Source organism: Vicugna pacos, chromosome 23, assembly GCF_048564905.1.
Source record: "Vicugna pacos chromosome 23, VicPac4, whole genome shotgun sequence".
In the NCBI taxonomy this organism is placed as follows: domain Eukaryota; kingdom Metazoa; phylum Chordata; class Mammalia; order Artiodactyla; family Camelidae; genus Vicugna; species Vicugna pacos.
Window position 1 is genome coordinate 9,342,761 of NC_133009.1, and position 21,279 is coordinate 9,364,039.

The 21,279-nt window shown below is 38.4% G+C and overlaps 2 protein-coding genes across 7 annotated transcripts in view; both read left to right on the top strand.

The window, feature by feature from the left end:
- The window catches only part of LOC140688716 (membrane cofactor protein-like), a 32,559-nt gene extending 30,835 nt beyond the window's left edge, over positions 1-1,724 (top strand). For 2 of the 4 annotated variants that reach the window (XM_072948449.1, XM_072948451.1), the window contains 2 exons: positions 969-1,004; positions 1,502-1,724. In XM_072948449.1, the coding sequence (XP_072804550.1) occupies positions 969-1,004; positions 1,502-1,569 (104 nt within the window). In that variant the 3' untranslated portion in view covers positions 1,570-1,724. The other 2 variants (XM_072948452.1, XM_072948453.1) reach the window with 2 other exon arrangements.
- Positions 1-21,279, top strand: part of LOC116279904 (membrane cofactor protein-like) — a 281,425-nt gene that overhangs the window by 212,726 nt on the left and 47,420 nt on the right. The window lies entirely within an intron of this gene.

Below are 21,279 nucleotides of genomic sequence, written 5' to 3' on the forward strand. Positions count from 1 at the left end.
AGTATAAAGATTTCTTGATAAGAAAATGAAGGAAAGTAGCTCTTACTTTTCTTTGCATCAAACTGCTTTAGTAAAGTTAATGTATTTTATAAAATGCACTTTAGGCTTGCTACGTTTTCCTTCTGAACACTGTGATCAAACTGCCACTGAGCCAAGTAAACTCAGTGCCATCTTAAGATGTTTTCACTTGATAATATTTATGAAATAAAGAAGCAGAGATGAGCATGACATTTTATATTCTGAGTCATAGATATTAAAACTAATAACAGAAGTAGAGGTACTACTGACAAATATTCTAAGAATTAAGATTTGGTGATATTATTTACTGCTCTCCAGATGGTCAGAAATCCAAGTGTATGTTTCTATGCATAATTTTTATGCATGTGCCCCAGTATTTCATTTACATTGTTAGAGAAAATTTCCTTGTAATTAGGAGTACTTCTTAATTTAGGGGAGGGGAAATAAGGAGGGGTGATGACAAGATAAAGCATTGTTTATAAAGACTGCAAATAGCATGTGTGTAATAGATTAATAGAGCTTTCTTATGACTTCTTCTACAATCATACTTTTGGGGGATAAGTTAAATTCCTAACAAAATCATAAGAAATAAATTGAATAGAAAACTGAACCAACTATAATGGGATAATATGTTTTAAAACAATTTTCTTCTAATCTAGTGAATCTAACTGTCCTAGTAACAGGTGCTAAATAACTTGGTGTGGTAGCTAGAGCATACAATGATAAAAAGAAAGGCTTCTGTTAAGAGTTTCACAAGCTGGGTCCTAACCCTGGGATCTGTTTAGCTGAGTTCTGTGATCAGAATGACTAGCAGCTATGCTAAACCCAAATTGATATAATCTTTTTTCTTTGCTGTACTTAGAGCTGATCTGATCAAATTAAAATGCAATAGCTATTTGGAGACACCTATGGGCTCAATTTTCTTCAAACTGTGGTCATTTTTTTCTCAGATGTAGGACTCATTGCTGTGATTGTTCTTACTGTAGGTAAGTATCTCAAACTTCGCTACCGCTTAAATCAAGACATTACTCTGAAGAAGCACATTTCTTGTTAGTCACTTTTTCAGCTTCCTTAATTTTTATAGTGTGAAATAAAGTAAACCAGTTTAGGAAAACCTTTGATATAATACACTACCTTGTGTTGGTGACTGTACATTCTTTTACATCCACTTACTAACAAGCCCTAAATAATACATGTTTTTTCGAGATGATTAGTCATACAGGTTTGCATCTCAGATAGAGTTTGGGTAGTTTTCTAAATTAATCAAGAATTCGTCTGACTTACTGTGAGCTGTTTAAATGATTCCCGGGAATTGGATTTAGATCAGGAAGAGACCAGGTAGAATATAAACGTGTATGTGCTTAGATAAAATAACATTTTCTGACCATGAAAATCTAACCACCATTTGTCTCTTCTGCTAGATTTCGAATCTTGGTGATGGTATTTCGCAGTTACATGTCATTTGTTTCCTGGTTTCTTGTAGTTGCCGCCATCACGGTATCTGCTGCCTGCTTGTACAAATGTTTCATGCGGAGACAGGAAGAAAATTAAAGCATGTTTCTTTAATTTATTGGTCCTTCTCACTCTTAACATACTTTCGTGCAGTTCATTTGTACTCTGTGTTACATACTATTTTTTAAATAGGCTTACATGAGTATGTTGTTTGGATTTCACTTATTTACTAAAAATATTTTTAGCTGCTTTTACTGATGTGCCATGTCCTTTATATGTGAGATGCACCAGCAAGCTTACTGGGAAATGTCTCACCTGCTTAAGGTAATTGGATTCTTTAAAGACTCCCCATTTATGCGTATGCTTTTTAAAAGGATGTGGGGTAATTCTTGGCTTTAGTTTGCTCTTCTTTCAAGATAATTTTCTTTCATTATATTCTTTGTACTGTTTAATGTCCATATTTTCCCCCGCCCCAATTTCTTTTGTTACTTAGGAACTTCTTTGCAAGACTGTAAAATGCATTCAGTTACTTCTCTGTTTCTAGGGATAACTCTGGAAGCAGGATGCCAGGCATGGATAAACCAAAATTGCTTTTAAAACTTAGTACAAAACAGATTTGATGTAGATTTCCATTTATGATGATTTGGCCTTCTACAAACTTCACACCAAGTCACAAAAATAGTCAAAGTCATTTAACGTTTAAGATCATTAAACATCATTTAAATTATGATGAAAAATGGCTACAAGGTTAGAGTATTCTGCTACAGTTTTCTGTGTGTTAGTTCTCAACTGAGAACAGACTAGGACCCCAGTTGGTCTGATGGGATCATTACACTCTCCTTCCTTTTCCCTCCAGTCTCCTTTCTTAGCAGTTCTTCTGCCACACCTTGCAGACTTGGAGTCTAGCCCTTGCCCTCTCTTTTGCTACTGCTTGAGTCCTGTTTTGCATGCCCTAACTGTGTGGTTCCAAAAAACAAATGCCTTTTGTTTACTTTAATGTTTTCAACTATTTGTTGTAAATACTGTTTTCATAAATGAATGCCTTTCTCTACTCACATTAAATCATCACTGGATAAGTAAGAGTTTGCTAAGGTCATTAGAATTATTGCATAATTTATGTATTTTAGTAACTGTAACTAGATTCTTTTTTTCCATTCAGGATATTTTTTATTCTTTGTAATTTTAAACTATTTTAATGTTTATATTAATAATGACTGATCCAGAAATTTTGTGATTTTTAAGCAGTCTGTTTAAATGAATCTTACTAAAGTCTTTGGCTTTAATATAAATAGTAAGTTTAGTCAAGTGATGGGATGTATAATGACACGGGGCAAAAACTTAAAAGGATCAGCTTAACTTGAACATGTATCTACTTCATTCTCAAGTTCTTCAGCATTCATCAAAGCTTCCAAAAATTTTAAACAGAAACTAGTAAGTAACAGATTTCTGAGTAGTTGAGAGAGCACATTTACAAAGTTTAGATCCGTCAACAGAAAAACAGGAGGTTATATAATAAATAAGTTTTACAGAGATCTTCCCTAGGGTGAAAACAATTGTGCCACAGGAAGAAACTGTCTTCAGTGCAAAAGATTCATCTGAAAATGTACATCATAAAATGGATTTCTGAGACAGTATTATAATGAAATTGACACAAGCTCTGTGTATTGATTGCCTCATATTCTACAGTGTGGGGGACCAGGACTGTTGCTCCTCATACAATCTTGTTCTGTGAAAGAGTTTTACCTTATTCACTTTAGGCTAAGTGGATTCAGAGGTAGACAGACTGTATAGAAATTTAGACTCTATCTGCTGGATGATCTAAGGTTTCAAAATTAAAGTTGCTTCTTGAAAAATATTCAATGACTATTTAGATATGGATGACCTGAGCTCAGATGTGTGAGCAGTAAACACCCCAGAGGACACTAGGATTCCTGCTCCCTTTGCCAGATTATTGATGTTTTCTCAAGCCTTCCCTATTTAATATAAAATAATGTGCACTGACAGGCTTTGGCTTTGATGCCAGTAGAGCAGTGTCCCCTCATCCTTTCATCACACTGTCTGCCTTCCTCTGCCTTCTAGCAGCTGCGAGTCCAAAACTCAGGGAATTTTTAGCCCAATGGTAAGTAATCACAGAATGTGTTCATTTTAAGTGCAGGGAGGAAAAATGTTCTCTTCGTATTTTAATTTTGTGAAGCTATTCATTTTCACCTTGTAAATAACTCTGTAAAGGTACTTACGTGTTTCCCTTGACCAGAATATTTTTAGCATATGAAAGAGAAACCAACTAAAAATATGCTCAGATTTTGAAAATCATGAAATGCATTGCCTTAAGTCACTAAACCTGTCCACCTTCGGTCTTTGAATGAGATGAACTGGAAGTTTTTTGTGCCAGAATGTGTGTTTGTGTAGCTGGTAAGAGAGGAGATATGTTTCCATGACTTATAATCTAAGGCTCTACCCTAGGTTACAGTCATGAGTTTGGGAGCAGATTCTACAAAGGCCAACAGGAAGAGGAGGGGCAATTTCTTGTTAAAAGCAAAGTGGTGTCTTTGATCACAGGAGTAAACGGGAAGACAAAACATACCAACTAGAATGGCAGTCTATAATGGTTAGCCCTGTGTGTCTGCGTGGTTCTCCTAGGGTTCTTTTGAGGCTAAAGCCAACTAGGAAGGTAGTTTTCAGACAGACATGAACTTCAAAGTGTCTGTAAACATCTGAAGATAACTTAATGAATGCTGAAGGTAATAACATAACTGGAATTAGTCATTCACACTCACATTTTAATCATCTTCGAATAGCTTTTCTGTTATATCAGATGTTTCATTCAGTTTATATTAATACTTATTTATCTTTGTCAAATATTGGACTTCTATTTAAAATTTTACTTAAAGAAAAGAGTTTTACTACAACAAAGAAAAATGTACTGACTTCAAAAAATAGACAAATATAGTGGTTTTGGAGGATTCAGGAGGAGTCGCCCACCACAGTAGTCCTTAGGAAAACGGCTCTGTTACAAGCACAGTGCTGTGACAGTGGTGGTTCAGTGAAGCCTCGCCCACCAGGAGAAATAGCAGAATCTCCAAAATTAACACCGTTAGCTCTGATGTGGGGTCGGCATCCCGAAGTGCTTGCTGGGGTGGGCACACTCTGAGTAACCGACTGGTCCACGTTTGGTTGTGGTCTGTCTACTCCACCCTGTTTCCTGAGGAGGGACTGGGACTGCGTTTTCCAGCTCCAGACTCCGTAGCCCTGAGTGGCTTCTGTGATGGCAAACGAGGCTTATCCTACGTAAGATGAGCTTGAGTGCAAAGTACACACCAGATTCAGAGACTTAGTACAAAGGAATGTATAGTACATGAGTACTGGGTTAAGCGAGCTATATTAAAACTAATCTTGCTTCTTTTCCTTTTTTTAATGTGACTTCTAGAAAATTCAAAATTACCTGTGTGACTTGGATTATATTTCTTTGGACAAGGCTGGACTTGACTGATAGCTTTTGGAAAGATGTCTGTTTTTACAAAAAAAGTGCGTTGTGAGTTTTAGTCACTTAGGAGATTCTCTTACCAGAACACATCATTTCCTTGACAGTGAGAGGTAAATAAAGCATTACTGAACTTGAACACAGCTGGAATCATTACTTTTTAAAGGTTTCACCTCAGAGCCAGGTTTTAAATAGCAATATTAAGAAAGTGTGTGTTTCTCTCTAGTGTTTCCGCCCCCTCCCCAATCTAAACTAGAATAAGAGAATATTTACTCAGTATGTGCAACTGCTCTGTTTCTTGTTTTATGAGGGATCAAAAATATAATACAGGGAGGGTTTCTAGAGTTAGACTGGTTGAACATTTGAAATTACTTTTAAGGAATCATTTATTTATTTAATCATTAATTTCCTAATTTTGTGACTCATACTACTATAAATACATTTTTTACTTGTCCATTTCTAAATGGGCTTCTGGAATTTATTTCTGTACTTAATTATGTTCACCTCAGATGCTGTCTTTTTACTTGTAGAGAAACAGAGGTTAGTGCTGGACCCACCAGAAAAAAACACCTACTCCAGCAGTACCAAAGCGCTCATTGTTTTCCACAAACCTGTGTTTTGATTTATATTTTAATTCTGTTAAAATGTTAAGACTACCATAAATTTGAACAGCTGCTATGGAAAACAGTATGGAGTTTCCTCAAAAAATTAAAAATAGAACCAACATATGAGCCAGTAATTCCGCCCTGGGTGTATATTTGAAGGAAACGAAATCACTGTGTGAAAGACATCACTGCACCTTGCTGTGTATTGCAGCATTATTTATAATAACTGAGACATGGAAACAACCTAAGTGTCCATTGATGGATGAGTGGATAAAGAAAATATGATGTTATACATGCAGTGGAATACGATACAGCCATGAAAATAAAGGAAATCCTGCCATTTGCAACAATGCTTATGGACCTTGAAGACATTTTGCTACGTGAATCATACAGAGACAAATACTGTGTGACCTCACTTATATATGCAATCCAAATATCCACACTCATAGAAAAAGAAATCAGATGTCTGGTTGCCACAGGTGGGAGCTGAGAAGTAGTGAAATAATTAGGGGACAGTGGCCAAAAGGTACAAACTTCTAGTTATCAGATAAACAAGTACTAGGATATAGTGTACATAGTGACTATAATTAGAATGCTGTATTGTATGCCGCTGACACTCTGTATTTGGCAGTTCCGCATCCCTGGATCCGAAGGGCCAGCTGTACTGTGCTGCATTATACAAGGGAATTGAGCGTTTAGATTTTTATTTCAGGGAAAGGGGGTGGGGATCTGGAACCAGTCTTCCTCGCATATCAAAGGATGACTGCACTGGAAAGTTGCTAATAGTTTAGGTCTTAAATATTCTGATAATAAGAAGAAAAAGTGGGGGGTAACTATATGAGATGATAGATGTTAAAAAGTTTATTGTGGTAATCATTTCACAATATATATATTATCAAATCATGCTGGACACTTTGTACTTTCACACTGTTATGCAGGTGTACCTCGTTTTGTTGTTCTCCCCTTTACTGTGTCACATTTTGGTAATTCTTGCAATATTTCAAACTTTTGAAATGGTTATTCTTTTTGTTATGGTGATGTGTGTTCAGTTATCTTTCCCGTCACTGCTACAACTTGCTGAAGGCTCAGATGATGGCTAGCATCTTTTAGCAATAAGATATTTTTAAATTAAGGTATATACATTTTTTAGACATAATGCTATTGCACACTTAACAGACTTCAGGCTAGTGTAAATATAACTTTTATATGCACTGGAAAACCAAACAGTTCCTGTGACTCACTTTGTTGCAATGCCTACTTTAATGGGATGGTCTGGAATCAAACCTGCAATGTCTCTGGGGTATGCCTGTATGTCAACTATGTCCCGATGAAACCAGAAAGATAAAAGGGGTCTATAAAAGTTATTGTCTAGTTTCCATCACTCTCATGAATGCAACTGTAAAGTCATAATGCTAACATTTTACTGCAGCGTGAATGTAGTCGCCCTTCTTTATGTTTTTCTGAAACAGGAATTTGGGATTGAATATCTTGCCTGTTTTTCATTAAGTAACACTTGCTTATAGAGGGCGGGTCAAGTCATTCTCCCTGAATCTCTGGTAATATTAAGGTTGGAAATGTTTTGGTTTTTTTTTTAATAAAATCTCTAAACTCAGAGAAATATAACTCAAAATGATTAAATTTTCTTTGTAGAGGAAGGGACTTTGAAATCTTTTCTGTTTAAAGATTAAAGCCAACTCTTAAAATTCATTCAACAACCACAAAATGTGTTTTATATATTGTTTATCATAAGAAGCTTTTACAAATCTGTGTATACTACTTTGGCCCTGAGTCATTAAAAACAAGAACAATGAATACTGAGAATTTGAACTAGTTTGACTTCTTTAAGAGAATTACTGGAAAATACTCTCAAAGTTAATAGGGTAAAATAGTATTCTTAAGTTATTTGTCACTCCTTGATGATTTAGAGAAGCTATAAAGTTTATGTCCGGCCTTGTTCTTCATCTCTTTTCATAACGATAAGCCAGTCTGAGAAATCAAGAAGAATTCAGCCTCAGTTGCCTGCTTCTGTGAAAAGTGAGGCTCTCACACACATAACAGGAAGGCCAGCTCAGTGAGACGTGAACACTGTGGCCTTGTAGTCTTCTTAAAAAGAATTCCCCTCTTTAAGAGAATTAGAATCCATGCTGAATTCTGGCTCTAGGTCGTTTTCTCTCTCTTCTTGAGTAAGGAGATGTCAAACCCATCATCTGACGGTAGGCGGTTTTGTGGGGAGTAATTCATCAGGTAACCTCAAGTTGCATCAGGATCTTTGTCTCCGTGGCCACCTCTCCTCATCTGTAAAGGGCAGAGTAAAGATTCAGCCACGTATTTCAGAAAAGCAAACTTAACTTTGTGGACTTGCTGTTGGTCATACAAAAGGAAGGAAAGAGGAACAGCTCAGGTAGCTCTTTATCTCAGGTGGGGCAGCTCCCAGCCCCTTCTCAGTCCTCACACCAGGCAGGGCCTCTTTCCAGTGGTCAAAGAGGAGGGGCTGCCCTCTGCCCCAAATAACATTTGTACAGGTTTTGATGTACAGTTTTAGAGTTAGTAGCACAAATTGGGGCAAAGAAACATTGCCTTGAGAAGGATATGAGTGGATCAAGGGTGAACTAGAGTAAACAGTTTTACTCCCTAAGGACCTGTTTATAAGGTCCTGTAAGTGTCCCTTCCCTTTGTAATCTCTGGTGAGGCACTTTAGGAAGACAAGTTTGAACAAAAATTAACAGGAATTCTGAATTAAATTAGAGTTGAAGTTTTACTTACCCATTTTCATATAATTGTCAAGAACGTAGCACTTGCTTAGAAGAAGGGGGTGACTAAATCCTTATTTTTAAAATCTCTCAAGTAAGTATTTCAACCATAGATTATTCTGCTTGCCAAAATAAACCAACTCATAGTTGTTTCCTCTTCAGGTTTAGTTTTTCCAATGTAATATATTTATATGTGAGGTCGAAATATATGTGCAAATGTAAATGATCTTCTGTTAAAGAATTTGTCAAGTATATAGGGAAACCATCTTTCTCTAGAAATGTTTAAATGAGAGAGAAAAAAAGTATATATGAATTTGAAGGTTTCTTAAAACAGCAAGAATATGCTTTCAATAGAATGAGATGTCCCATGTCTTAATTGTTCATTTTCTGAAAATTGGATCTCCCAATCTGATGAAAAATAATAAAATAAAATGTAGTTTTGGAAAAAAATTTTTATTCATGATGATGCATTTATTTCCGTGTGTTTTATCTCAAATCAGAGCATGCTCCTAATTGGGGTCCCTCTTCTGGAAGGACTCTCCTCCCACAATCATCACTCCTATCCTCCACGTCTGAGCCTTAACTGTGTCCAGGCATCTCCCCTCCCAGCCCGTCCTGTGCCTCCCCTGCTCAAAGGTGTTCCGTCCACCACGTTACCTACAGCATGAAGTCCACATTTCTTTCATGATACTTAAAGGCTTTGTACCATTGTCCCCTTTTCTTCCCAAACCTTCACTTTCTGCTTTACTTCAGAAAACCTGACCTGTGCTCTCTGCTGAACTCACTGTTGCCCGAAGCGCCTCTGGTCCTACCCGATCCTGGGCATCTTCCAAGGTCCATTCCGTGCAGCATTTCCTGATGTCTGCCCAGGGCTCACACCCTCGTTATCCCCTGGCCTTGAGTGGACCACATGTATAAGTGCCTACATACACGTGTGTGGTAGAAGACATGCCTGTAATGCATGGGTGTGGCTGAGTCATTGAAAACCCAAGTCCCAACCATGAAAGTGTAACATTTGATCTACGTAACTAATAAAAGGGTTCTTTATGCAGAAAAAAAATTCTTGCTGTTTGCAGATTTGTATTAAATAAGGTTGCTAAACCTCTGAGATCAGGCCTCATGGGGTTTCTGAACCATCGCTGCACACTGGGACCCCTCAGGAGTTTCATTGATGCCTGGGTCCCACCCCCCAGAGACGTGTCTTGTCGTTGACCTGGGGTGTGACCTGGGCATCAGGATTCTTTAAAGCTTCCCAGGTGATTCTAAGATGCAGCTAAGGTTGCAAACATCTGCATTACTGGTTATCAAGCCCCAGAGTCCACTTCTACATATGAACTGAAAAAGACAGAAGTAATGCCTATATTTACAAGAGAAAATTGTGGTTTTGTAATTCAGGCTATTAAAGAAATCAGAAAATGTCTGAGACTTGAATTAAGGTCTTATTGTTTGGATGACCAAACAAAGCTATCTGTGGTTTAAGAGAAAGAAACAGGAGCAAACTTTCTAGTGACAACACTGGGTGAAAATCAGGTTGGCTGTAAGAAAGAAAACATTTTATCAAATTTTATTTGACTTGAACTTGAGACTGTTTACTTTTTTCTAATGGTCATAAACTAAACCGAGCTTTTAAGATGATAATGAACGGCTTCTGCAAGAATACTGAGGATACCTGGGATAGGTAGGAAGCTGAATTTGCAGTGTTAAAGCAGATTCTAGGGTTATGGGAAATAGACAGTCTCATAGAGTACTCTAAAGCTTAGTAATGTCTCACAGCTAGTATTTTAAAAAAGAATGAAATGATACACGTATTTTTAAAAATTGCATATTTGTGTTCAAGAGCAAAACTTGACATAAACAGTTTCTTAACTTCCAGAAATGATACAAAATTGATCTGCACACAAAGATATATTTTCTTCCATTAAGTACTGCTTTCATCATTTCCAGTCTTATCCAGAAAAAGATCCCCTAGAATGAAGTGGTCAGCCTTTATAAATCATAGCACTACTGCCCTCCTGTGGACAGTTAGGGCATTTGACAGTCCCTTTCATAGTTGTTGAAACTGTCATAATTCAGAGGTTTCAGTCATTGCTGGGACTCCCAGAAGCCATTTTTAATTTCATTTTAATTAACTAGCTCTTTTCTGCTTCCCTTCTAGGAAATTAACTTTTGCCAAAGGGTTAACCTCTGTCCCTTACAGCTCACGTATGGGGGAAGCATGAAGTTGGGTTATGTGGTCAGTAAACTATTTTTCCTTCCCTCTTAAGAACAGCAGAAGGTGGACAAATTGCCTTGAGTATGAATCACATTGAGAAAGTTACCCACCAGGATTTCTCACTTGCTGGCCCAAGAAAACCTGTATGGGGTGGTAAACATATCGTAAAACTTAGGTAAGCCGGATCCACACCCGACAAAGCATTTTCTGTGTAGATGGGAAGAACAGCCTCGAAAACCAGACTCAAGATGTCTGCAGAAAAAGCATTCTGCTTAACAAGTTATTAGGGAAAACCACATGGAATGGCCGTTTTAGGTAAAGAACTGTCAGCCTCCAGATAAATAAAGAAATATAACCATGCGGAGCAGCACCTCAGTTACTTCGGGGGTGCATTTTGCTCCGCATGACCTACCCATGTGCACTGTGTAAAGTTAAGCATTCATGGGAGCACCAGAAACTACTTTTATGGAAAAGGGGTCCCAAGTCATTGTTTTTATGTGTTGACACTGAACTCCATCTTCTAGCACTTTCTCATTTGGGGGCTGGAGTCAGAGCAACCTGCTAGCAGAATCCGTGCCTTACTCACTTTGTTGGAAATTCCTAGGCTGGAGCCTGGGACACGTAGATGCATCAAAAGTTGATCAGTTTGTTACATCTGACCCAAAGCGGTTATGCCAACAGGTCTACATTTACCTCAGTGGAGAAGTGATAAAACAGTTCAGGGTCCTAACTATTCCCACCGCCACATCCTGGGGACATGTGACTCTTCAGACAACAGCCTGAAATAGCGCTGCGGCTGCAGTGTTGAGGGGGTCCCATTCACTGGGGAGCTTAACCAACAGTGCTTCACCCGTCCCACCCTCACTGCACCAGGCAGGGCAGGCATCTGGGAAGACTGGCAGGATATGGACTCAGACAGGCTTCCCAGGTGGCTGAGATGCCACCACTTATGAAGAAGCACTGGCGTGAAATAAAAGTCCTGCAGGTGCTCAGAGGTGGCCACACATCTCCTGTGCAAAAAGCTCAGTCAAGGGGACATAGAGTCCCCAAGTTTACTCCCCTGAGAAGTCGACTTTGGCTACTCTCTGAATACCTTTACAGAACTGATTTGCTTTGACTTCTAGGGTTGATAGAAACTAAGAACCAAAGTAGGGCTCCTGCATCTCCTGTTGCACCTGAATTCGTCAGTGTTCCTCCCTCTAAGAGCCGCGCAAGCACAGGTTCAGTTAAGCCCACGTTCCTGAAGGAGCGCTGACCACGGAGGTGTCCGGGCTGCAGCCCACTGGGCACCCAGGTCCGTTTCCTCATCAGCAAGTAGCCTCTTTCCCCCAGGTCTGCAGCCCTGCTCTCTTCTGTGATCTCTTCTCATTCTGTTTCATGGCTCAGAGAATTCATTCTCATCTTAAAGGGCTACATTTTTAATACCTATCTGCTGAAACTTTAGATTCTTTATGAAGTAGGTAAATCTGCACAGCAAATTAACTTTTCAGCACTCCTCTGTTCATCATCATGGAATGATGAATAGAAAATAATAAATGAAAAACAAAGACATGATAAATTGATTACAGTAAAACATTTATTAAACTTAGGATGCATGAAGTCTTCTCTTAACAGAAAGATATTTCAACATCAACCAATTTTTAGAGTTTGCAGCACTATCATATTTCAACAAAATGCATGTGAGGATAAATTACAGTGATTTTTTAAAATCCGTTAAATGATCTATTACCTGTGCATAACGTATCATGAATGCAGCTAAGGAAGTTCATAGGAAAAGCGTGATCCCCTCCCCTCTCTCTGCCCATCCATCTTCCAGGAAGCCACAGGCTGTTGCTCACCACACTTAGCATGAGACCTCGACGCTGCTGCTTTTCCCCCTACATCACAACCGATTTCAAGTGGCGCTAGACAAAAACAGACTCTGAACACCAGGAGAAATCGGTCAGCCTGTGTAAGAGATGGGTCCAGTGGTGCTCCAGGGGGTCCTGCACCTTGGCGTGCAGGTGGCAAGTCTGACTTCAGCTGCGCGGCACCTGCAGCTGAAAATTCCAGGGCATCTAGGAGCAGGCAGACGGCGCTGATGTGGGGAGACAGTCCTCCCGGGACACATACCTCCCCCTTCCCTACTGCAATCCAGTACCCAACCCAGCATTGCCCAGTCACGCGCTCAAAGCCCTGCCAAAGCCCCACCAGGTTACTGCTGGTGGCTGCTCCTACCTCTTCACAGAAAGACTATCACAATGCCTGGCCCTGCTCAATCTACTCAGTTCATTTTGGACACAACCCAGTCCCTGCACTGTCGCCTCCACAACCCAACACACTCAAGAATGACTTTGCTTTTCAAGTTCATCCTTTCTTGATCCAGCTCAGGTGATAGGAGAAGGAGAGCCAGTCCCACAAGTGGCAGCTCCTCTGCAGTCGGCCCTTGGCTGTGCTGCAATTCTACTCTTAAAACACTGATTTCAAATGGTGCTAGATACAAAGATGGAAAAATCTAAGCTACCATGTGAAACCAGCTTCCAGAAGAAGAGGATCTCACTGAAGAAAGAAGGGAGTTGTGATTAGAAGACTCAGCCTCTGCCCCGAGCATAAATGTCTTCTGGCAGTTCCACTTGTGATGGGACATAATATACGGACCGATTAGAAAGCCATGGGGAGTTGCACAGAGATGTTCAAAGAACATGAAAGTTAAAGCTGCTAATTCACCTATACAGTCAAAAATACCAAAAAATCATGAATTCTAAGTTAATTTATTTAACTTCACAATGAACCTCTACAAATTATCACATATACAATGAAATAAAATAGCTAAAGCTATTATTAAACTGTGTTGATATTTACCGTAGTATTCCCTTGCTTTGTAAAATATTTCACAGTATGCAAAGCATTTTCCCATATTATCTCACTTTATCAAGAAAAAGCACCCTCCTCATGTTACACCTAAAGCAATTAGAGAAAGAAGCACAAAGCCCAAAGTTAGCAGAAGGAAAGAAATCACAAAGATCAGAGCAGAAATAAATGATATAGAGACTAAAACAACAACAGAAAAGATCAATGAAAGTAAAAGCTAGTTTCTTGAAAAGATAAACAAAATTGATAAAGCTTTAGCCAGACTCATCAAGAAAGAAAAAGAGAGGGCCCAAATTAATAAAATCAGAGATAAAAAAGAAGTTACAGCCAACACTAAAGAAATACAAAAGCTCATAAGAGGTCACCACGAGCAATTATACACCAACAAAATGGACAACCTAGAAGACATGGACAAATTCTTAGGAAGACACAATCTTCTAAGAGTGAACCAGGAAGAAACAGAAAATATGAACAGATCAATTACCAGTAGTGATATTGAATCAGTAATTTAAAAACTCCCAACAAACAGAAGTCCAGGACCAGATAAATGCTACAAAACATCTAGAGAAGAGCTAACGCCTATCCTTCTGAAACTATTCCAAAAAAGTGCAGAGGAAGGAACACTTTCAAACTCATTCTATGAGGCCCCACCACCACTCTGATTCCAAAATCAGACAAAGATATCACCAAAAAAGAAAATTACAGGCCAATATCACTAAAGAATAGTGATGCAAAATTCCTCAACAAACTAGAAAATTGAATCCAACTGCACATTAAAAGGATCAAACACCATGGCCAAGTGGGATTTATCCCAGGAGTGCAAGGATTTTTCAATATCCACAAGTCAATGTGATAATGTGATACACCATATTAACAAACTGAGGAATAAAAACCATATGAACATCTCAATAGATGCAACAAAAAAAAGCTTTTGATAAAATTCAACATACATTTATGATAGGAACTCTCTAGAAAGTGGGCATAGAGGGAGCATACCTCAACATAATAAAAGTCATAAATGATAAACCCACAGCTAACCTAAGACTCAATGGTGAAAAACTGAAAGCGTTTCCTCTAAGATCAAGAACAAGACAAGGATGCCCACGCTGGCCACTTTGATTCAACATAGTTTTGGAAGTCGTAGCCACAGCAATCAGAGAAGAAAAGGAAATAAAAGGGATCCAAATTGGAAAAGAAGTAAAACTGTCACTGTTTGCAGATGACATGATACTATAGGTACAGAATACTTAAGGCACTACCAGAAAACTATTAAAGCTCAAAAATGAATTCAGTTAAGTTGTGGGATACAAAATTAATATACAGAAATCTATTGCATTTTTATACACTAACTATGAAATACCAGAAAAAGAAATTAAGGAAATAATTCCATTTACCATTGCATCAAAGAGAATAAAATAGCTAGGAAAAAACCTACATAAGGAGTCTAAAGACTTATACTCTGAAAACTATAAGATGCTGATGAAGGAAATTGAAGATGACACAAATACATGGAAAGATACCATGTTCTAGGGCTGGAAGAATAAACATTGTTAAAATGGCCATACTACGCTAAGGAATCTACAGCCTTGATGCAATCACTATCAAGTTCCCATGGCATTTTCTACAGAACTGGAACAAAAAAAAATAGTTTATATAGAAATACAAAAGACCCCAAATAGCCAAAACAATCTTGAGAAAGAAGAATGAAGCTGGAGGAATCACCCTCCTTTGCTTGACACTGTACTACATAGTTACAGTGATCAAAACAATATGATACTGGCACAAAAACAGATATACAGATCCATGGAACAGGACAGAAAGCCCCAAAATAAACCCATGCACTTATGGTCAATTGATCTATGACAAATTGATCTATGACAAAGGAGGCAAAAATATACAATGGAGAAAAGACAGTCTCTTCAATAAGTGGTGTTGGGAAAACTGAACAACTACGTGTAAAAGAATGAAATTAGAACATTCTCTAGCACCATATACAAAGATAAACTCAAAATGGAGTAAAGACCTAAATATAAGACTGGATACTGTAAGACTTCAAGAGGAAAACATATGCATAACACTCTTTGACAGAAATTGCAGCAATATTTTTTTTCAAAGCAGCTCCTAGAATAATGGAAATGAAAACAAAAGTAATGGGACCTAATCTAACTTAAAAGCTTTTGCACAGCAAAGGAAACCACAAACAAAACAAAAAGACAAACTACAGAACAGGAGAAAATATTTGCAAACAATGCGACCGACAAGGGATTAATTTCCAAAATATACAAAGAGTTCATACAGCTTAACACCAAAAAAACAAACAAACTACACAAAACATGGGCAGAAGACCTAAACAGACATTTTTCCAAAGGAGACATCCAGATGGCCAAGGCACATGAAAAGATGCTCAATATAGCTAACTGTTAGAGAAATGCAAATCAAAATTACAGTGAGTTAGCACCTCACGCCAGTCAGAATGGTCATCATTGAAAAAGTCCACAAACAATAAATGCTGGGGAGGATCTGGAAAAAAAGGAACCCTCCTACACTGTTGGTGGGAGTGTAAATTACTGCAGCTATTAGGGGGGACAGTATGGAGGCTCCTTAAAAACTAAAAATAGAATTACCATATGATCCAGCAATGTCACTCCTGGGCATATACCCAGAGAAAACTCTAATTGGAAAAAGTACAAGCACCCCACTGTTTATAGCAGCACTATTTACAATAGCCAAGACATGGAAAAAACCTAAGTGTCCATAGACAGATGAATGGATAAAGAAGATACCTGATTTATATATACATATATAATGAAATAGTATTACTCAACTATTGAAAAGAATGAAATAACGCCATTTGCAGCAACATGGATGAACCCAGAGATTATCATGTTAAGCGGAGTAAATCAGACAGAGAAAGACAAATATCATATGATATCACTTACATGTGGAATATTAAAAAAAAAAAAGATACAAATGGACTTATTTACAAACCAGAAATAGACTCACTGACATAGAAAACAAACTTATTGTTACCAAAGGGGAAAGGTCGGGGAGGGAAAAATTAGAAGTTTGGAGTTAACATGTACACACTACTATATATAAAATAGATAAACAAGGATACAACAACTCTACAGCACAGGGAACTATATTCAATAGCTTGTAATAACCTATAATGGAAAAGAATGTGAAAAAGAATACATGTATGTATATAATCTAAAGATGTATGTGTGTCTATCTGAGTCACTTTGCTGTACACCTGGAACTTGACACAACATTGCAAACAACTATACTTCAATTTAAAAAGAAAGAAAAAAAGAACAAGCACCCCATCTGCCCGGGAGGCTCCAGCCTCTCCGCCAAGGCCGGCTGCACCTGAACAGGGCAACTCCTCCACGTGCTCTTCTGGGGAAGAGCGTGGGCCCCTCCTTCCCAGCCACAGGGAAGCGTCAGGACATCCCGGTATCACCCCATGAGCTGGCAATCTTATTCATCCTCTACTGTGACACAGAAAATTAGTGTCCTAACTTGTATTGAGCAGATAATCCTCCAATACAAGAATGGAGTTTTGTTTTGTTCTGTGTTCAAGTTTTGCCTGAAACTGAGATTGGCAAAGAGTGCTCAAATGAGATTTCCCGTCTCCTAATTGCACCATTTCTTCTGGCTGTTTGAAGCTAAGAAGACATGTCTGCATTTCCTCTGATTCCCTAACCAAGAGAAAGAAGATTCCCTACCAATTCTTCAGGCCTCTAGATTAAGTCCTGTATTTTTTATGCCTCCTGGAAATAACATTACTTGCTGCTCTACGGAAGAGAAGGAAATAAAATTTGAATACCAAGCTGTGCTCTTTAATTCTCACAACAGCCCTGTGAAGCAGGTGTTATTTTCACTTTTGAAGAAGAGGAAACTGATCTCTAGTGTGGTTCAAAAACTTGCCCACAGTCACAGGACTGGTGAGCGGTGCTGATCCCAGTGTAACTCTGACGTCCGTGTTCCTGCCCCTCTGCCCACTGCCATTTGCTCTGCAGCTGGACCATCGTCTCATTTTGTTTTTGAACTTAATTATGAGCAAGAATGAGGGCAGGTGGGAATCCCAGGCAGTATTTCTGCATGGAAGGGGGCCGTTACTGACTGTACAACATGTAAAACTTGGGTGGAGATGAGAGCACACCTGCTCTGCAAGAGGATGGGTGCTTTGGTACATGCTTTGTTCTCCTGCACCTCCGGTGCTTTCAGGGTCTCCATGGAGTGGGAGTGGGGTGGGGGGAAGCTGGGGATGAACGACTCTGCAATGCATGTGCTGATCATCTGAGTGATTCTGACACCAGCACCATGCTCTGCAGCCCATGGAATGAGAAAACAACTCTTTAGCCGTGAATGACCTTTATTTGGAGATGCAGGGTAGTCTTTTACTAAGTGGTGCTCCATTTCTGCTTGATTCTGAGGTTGTATGGCATCTCCTCAAAGGGGTCAATTATGTGGAACAATCAGAAGTATCCAGGCTGTTCAGTATGCTACACTCCAGTCCGAATCTTAGAAACAAACCCGTTTGAACTCTACACCCAGTCTGCATCTTTCATGAGAAAATCATGTGGAAACCTCCAAAACTCTTCAGTGGCATGGTGCATGTAAACACAGATACCCAGTTTGGATCAACAGTTAATTATGCTTATTATGAATGGTGAATTGGGAGCGCTATCTCTGGAATGTGAGTTCCAGAACAGCAGTGCCAACCTCCCACTCAATCTTAGATAGGCAAACCAGGCTATCAATGTCTGTACTTCAAAAAGTAAGCAATAGGAGTTCTGGGCAGGGATGGTAGCTTTAACATAAGCTTATGACCAAGGAATCTAGAAAAGGAGCAATCTGTATCTGTATTATAAACTAGGGGAGGGCACCATGCTTCTGCTGAATACGGTACATGTAAAACCTAAAAACAGATATTCATTGGATAAAAAGGACCAGCCCGCCAAATCAGTAAAAGGAAAAATGCTGGTTGAACCAGCAAACATCCTTAACTGAGATTAATGTGTGTACATCCGGGGCAGGGCTTGGGAGGGTAAACCCTAAATGTAACAGCAGCTCTAGGAAATGGATTAAAATGTACACAGAGTGGGGACTTTAATGAAGTTCTTGCTCTTGACTCTTCCCTGGGTCAGGGAACCATGCTGGAAGCCATTGCCTCAACTTGGTGAGCAGTTAAAGAATGCATACTAATTTTCAGTTATTGCTGCAATAAATTCAGGGGGGAAAAAAAGACATCTATATTAAATCTTCCTGCAAAAGTTACATCCTGATCATTGGCCCCATCCTATTCTACCAAGCTCTTGTACCTATGATTCAGCAAGTTTAAACTAAGATAAATCATTATTTGCCCCTCCTCTCTTTGTCTGAGATTAGGAGATTTTAAAGTTTTCCACAATCCCTTCTCACCTCTCATTGTGAATAAGCCTAAAGCTCTCCCTGTGGTGAGCAAACAAAACATTGCCAACCACAAGGGAAGATATAGCAACTGAAAACTTAAAAAGACAAATCTAAGAAATCAGAGACAATATTCCTCTACAAATCAGTGTTCTCCTACAAACAAAGGAATAACAAGTCCAAAACAGGATGTTAAAAATCTCTTGTTTTTTTAACATAGAATCTATGAAGCAATAAGAGGCACTTGTAAGATTTAATGACCTGATATCAATACATTTTACATATGAATATGTACATAGGGGAGTCTAAAAAGCATTAATAATCCAGAAAAAAATAAATCTAGAAAAAACCCTCAAAGAGATCGTGAGAAAATAGGATTAAATTCTCCAGAATTAACCAAAGACAAAATTGTAAATTGTACACATGCACACACACGCACACACATGCACTCACATGTGTACACACGTCTAGACATGATAAAAATAAAAGAAAGAAGGAAGAGATAAAGCATTAATTAGCATATAATGAAGACAGTTTCCCAGGCCAGAGAGAAAAAACTAGGTTGTTAGAATCTTGAAGGTTTACCAAACAAACGCAAGGTTAATGATAAGAGGCCCTGGCCGTACATGGAGGAAACTTATGAAATTCAGATACTGAAAAAATACTGTAGCTATCCAGAGATAAAATAAACAGAAAAAGAAAAGAATTCATATTTGCCACAAGTGTCTCTTCTAAACATTAAATAGCAGAGATTAGTGTTTTGAAAAAAAAGATTACGCCATACAATTTCTATATTCATACAAGGCACAGATATAAAGTCCTACATGAGCAAAAACCCAAAACATACACCAATTAGATATACTTCCTAGAAAAAGAATAATTCTTACAAACCTGTGAGTAAATTTTTAAAGAAGAAATGGATAAAATAGTAATGGGGCACAAAATTAGTTAAATAGTGTCACCAAAACTATATTTTAATATAGATCTGAAACTAAATATAATGGCAGGAATAATTCTTAGAAAAGAGAACCCATGGACTGTGGAAAGAAGAATAATAAACTTGATGTAAAATAATAGATTTTGTCACTACACGTAGGAAGTTGGGAATGAAGTAAAGAAAAAAACTAGGCTCAACCTGTAATACACAGGGGATAAGTAGATTAATATATATTATTGACATAATAAATAACAAGAAACAGTGTTCCATACTAGTATAAAATTGAAAAATGTAACTTTAAAACCCCAAGGGCAATCAAAAAAGCAAAATCACCTGGTTCCTACAACAGAAGAAAAGTGAGAGAAGGAAGAGCAAGGAAACTTCCTCCTCTCTTGCTGGAAGCAGCAGTAGCAGAGCAAGAACGGAACTGGTCTGGTTCAGTGCTGGGTCCCAGCCCCTGGTATTGTTCAATAAATAAAAGGGAAAGGACACTACGAGCAAGATCAAATTCGTCAGTTACAACAGCACACGTGAATGGCTTAAATTCCCCTTTTGAAGGACAATGCTTTCTGAATACAGTCAATAAAAACTTCAAACCACGTCATATTTGAAGACACATTTCTTTAAAAATGACACAGAAAAATTCCATTTATAACACTATCAAAAAGAATAAAAGTGTTAGGGGGAACGTAGAGCTCAGTGGTAAGAGTGCGTGCTTAGCATGTATGAGGTCGTGGGATCAATCCCCCAGTGGCTAATTTCCTATAAGACCTCATTTACAAATGCACGTTGTGGGATATGTGGGGCCTGCGGAACTTAGGGAATGTACTGTGCCAACCCTGGAGAGGTGAAGGGATTATGAGCATTCTTTGTCCTCGATTCCTGTTGTTAATCAAATCAGAGAAGTTTTAGCAAGAACTACAAAGATAAATTAATAAAATAATAATAATAGTTGAAAACACCAGATTGGATAAGCAAAGGTATCAAATGTAAGATGTGGATGGATAAGGACACTTTGGGACATGTGTTTTGAACTTTGTACCTTAGAGAGAATGTAAATTCTCTCTCTCAGAACCATTTATAAGAGTTGATATCATACCACTCCGCAGCGTGTACCTCAATAAATCTGAACATAGAAGAAAACAAAAGAGCGACATACTCTCATTATAATCCAATATTACTAGGAATTACTAACAGAAGAATACATAAAAATTCAAAGTTTTGGATACTGGTCAAAGAGAAAATGAAAACCACCACTGCAGATGACCTATCGAATGACAACAAGGAATGACTGTTGAGTGCAGGCGCCCCAAGCACTCTTCTCATGCTTTACATGAATTAACTTACTTAACCTTAAAAAGTCACTCTTTGAAGTGAAAATTACAAGTAGCCTTATTTTACAGAAGAAAGAAATCAAGACAGAGAAGAACCAATTTGCCGGAATGCCCAGGCCAAAGGCTGAGGTTAGAATTTAACTGGAGGCCAGTCTGCCTCAACAGCCTGTGTTGGTTAACCTTCCATTATTCAGCTTGCTCATTATCAATGCGATGCCAACATTA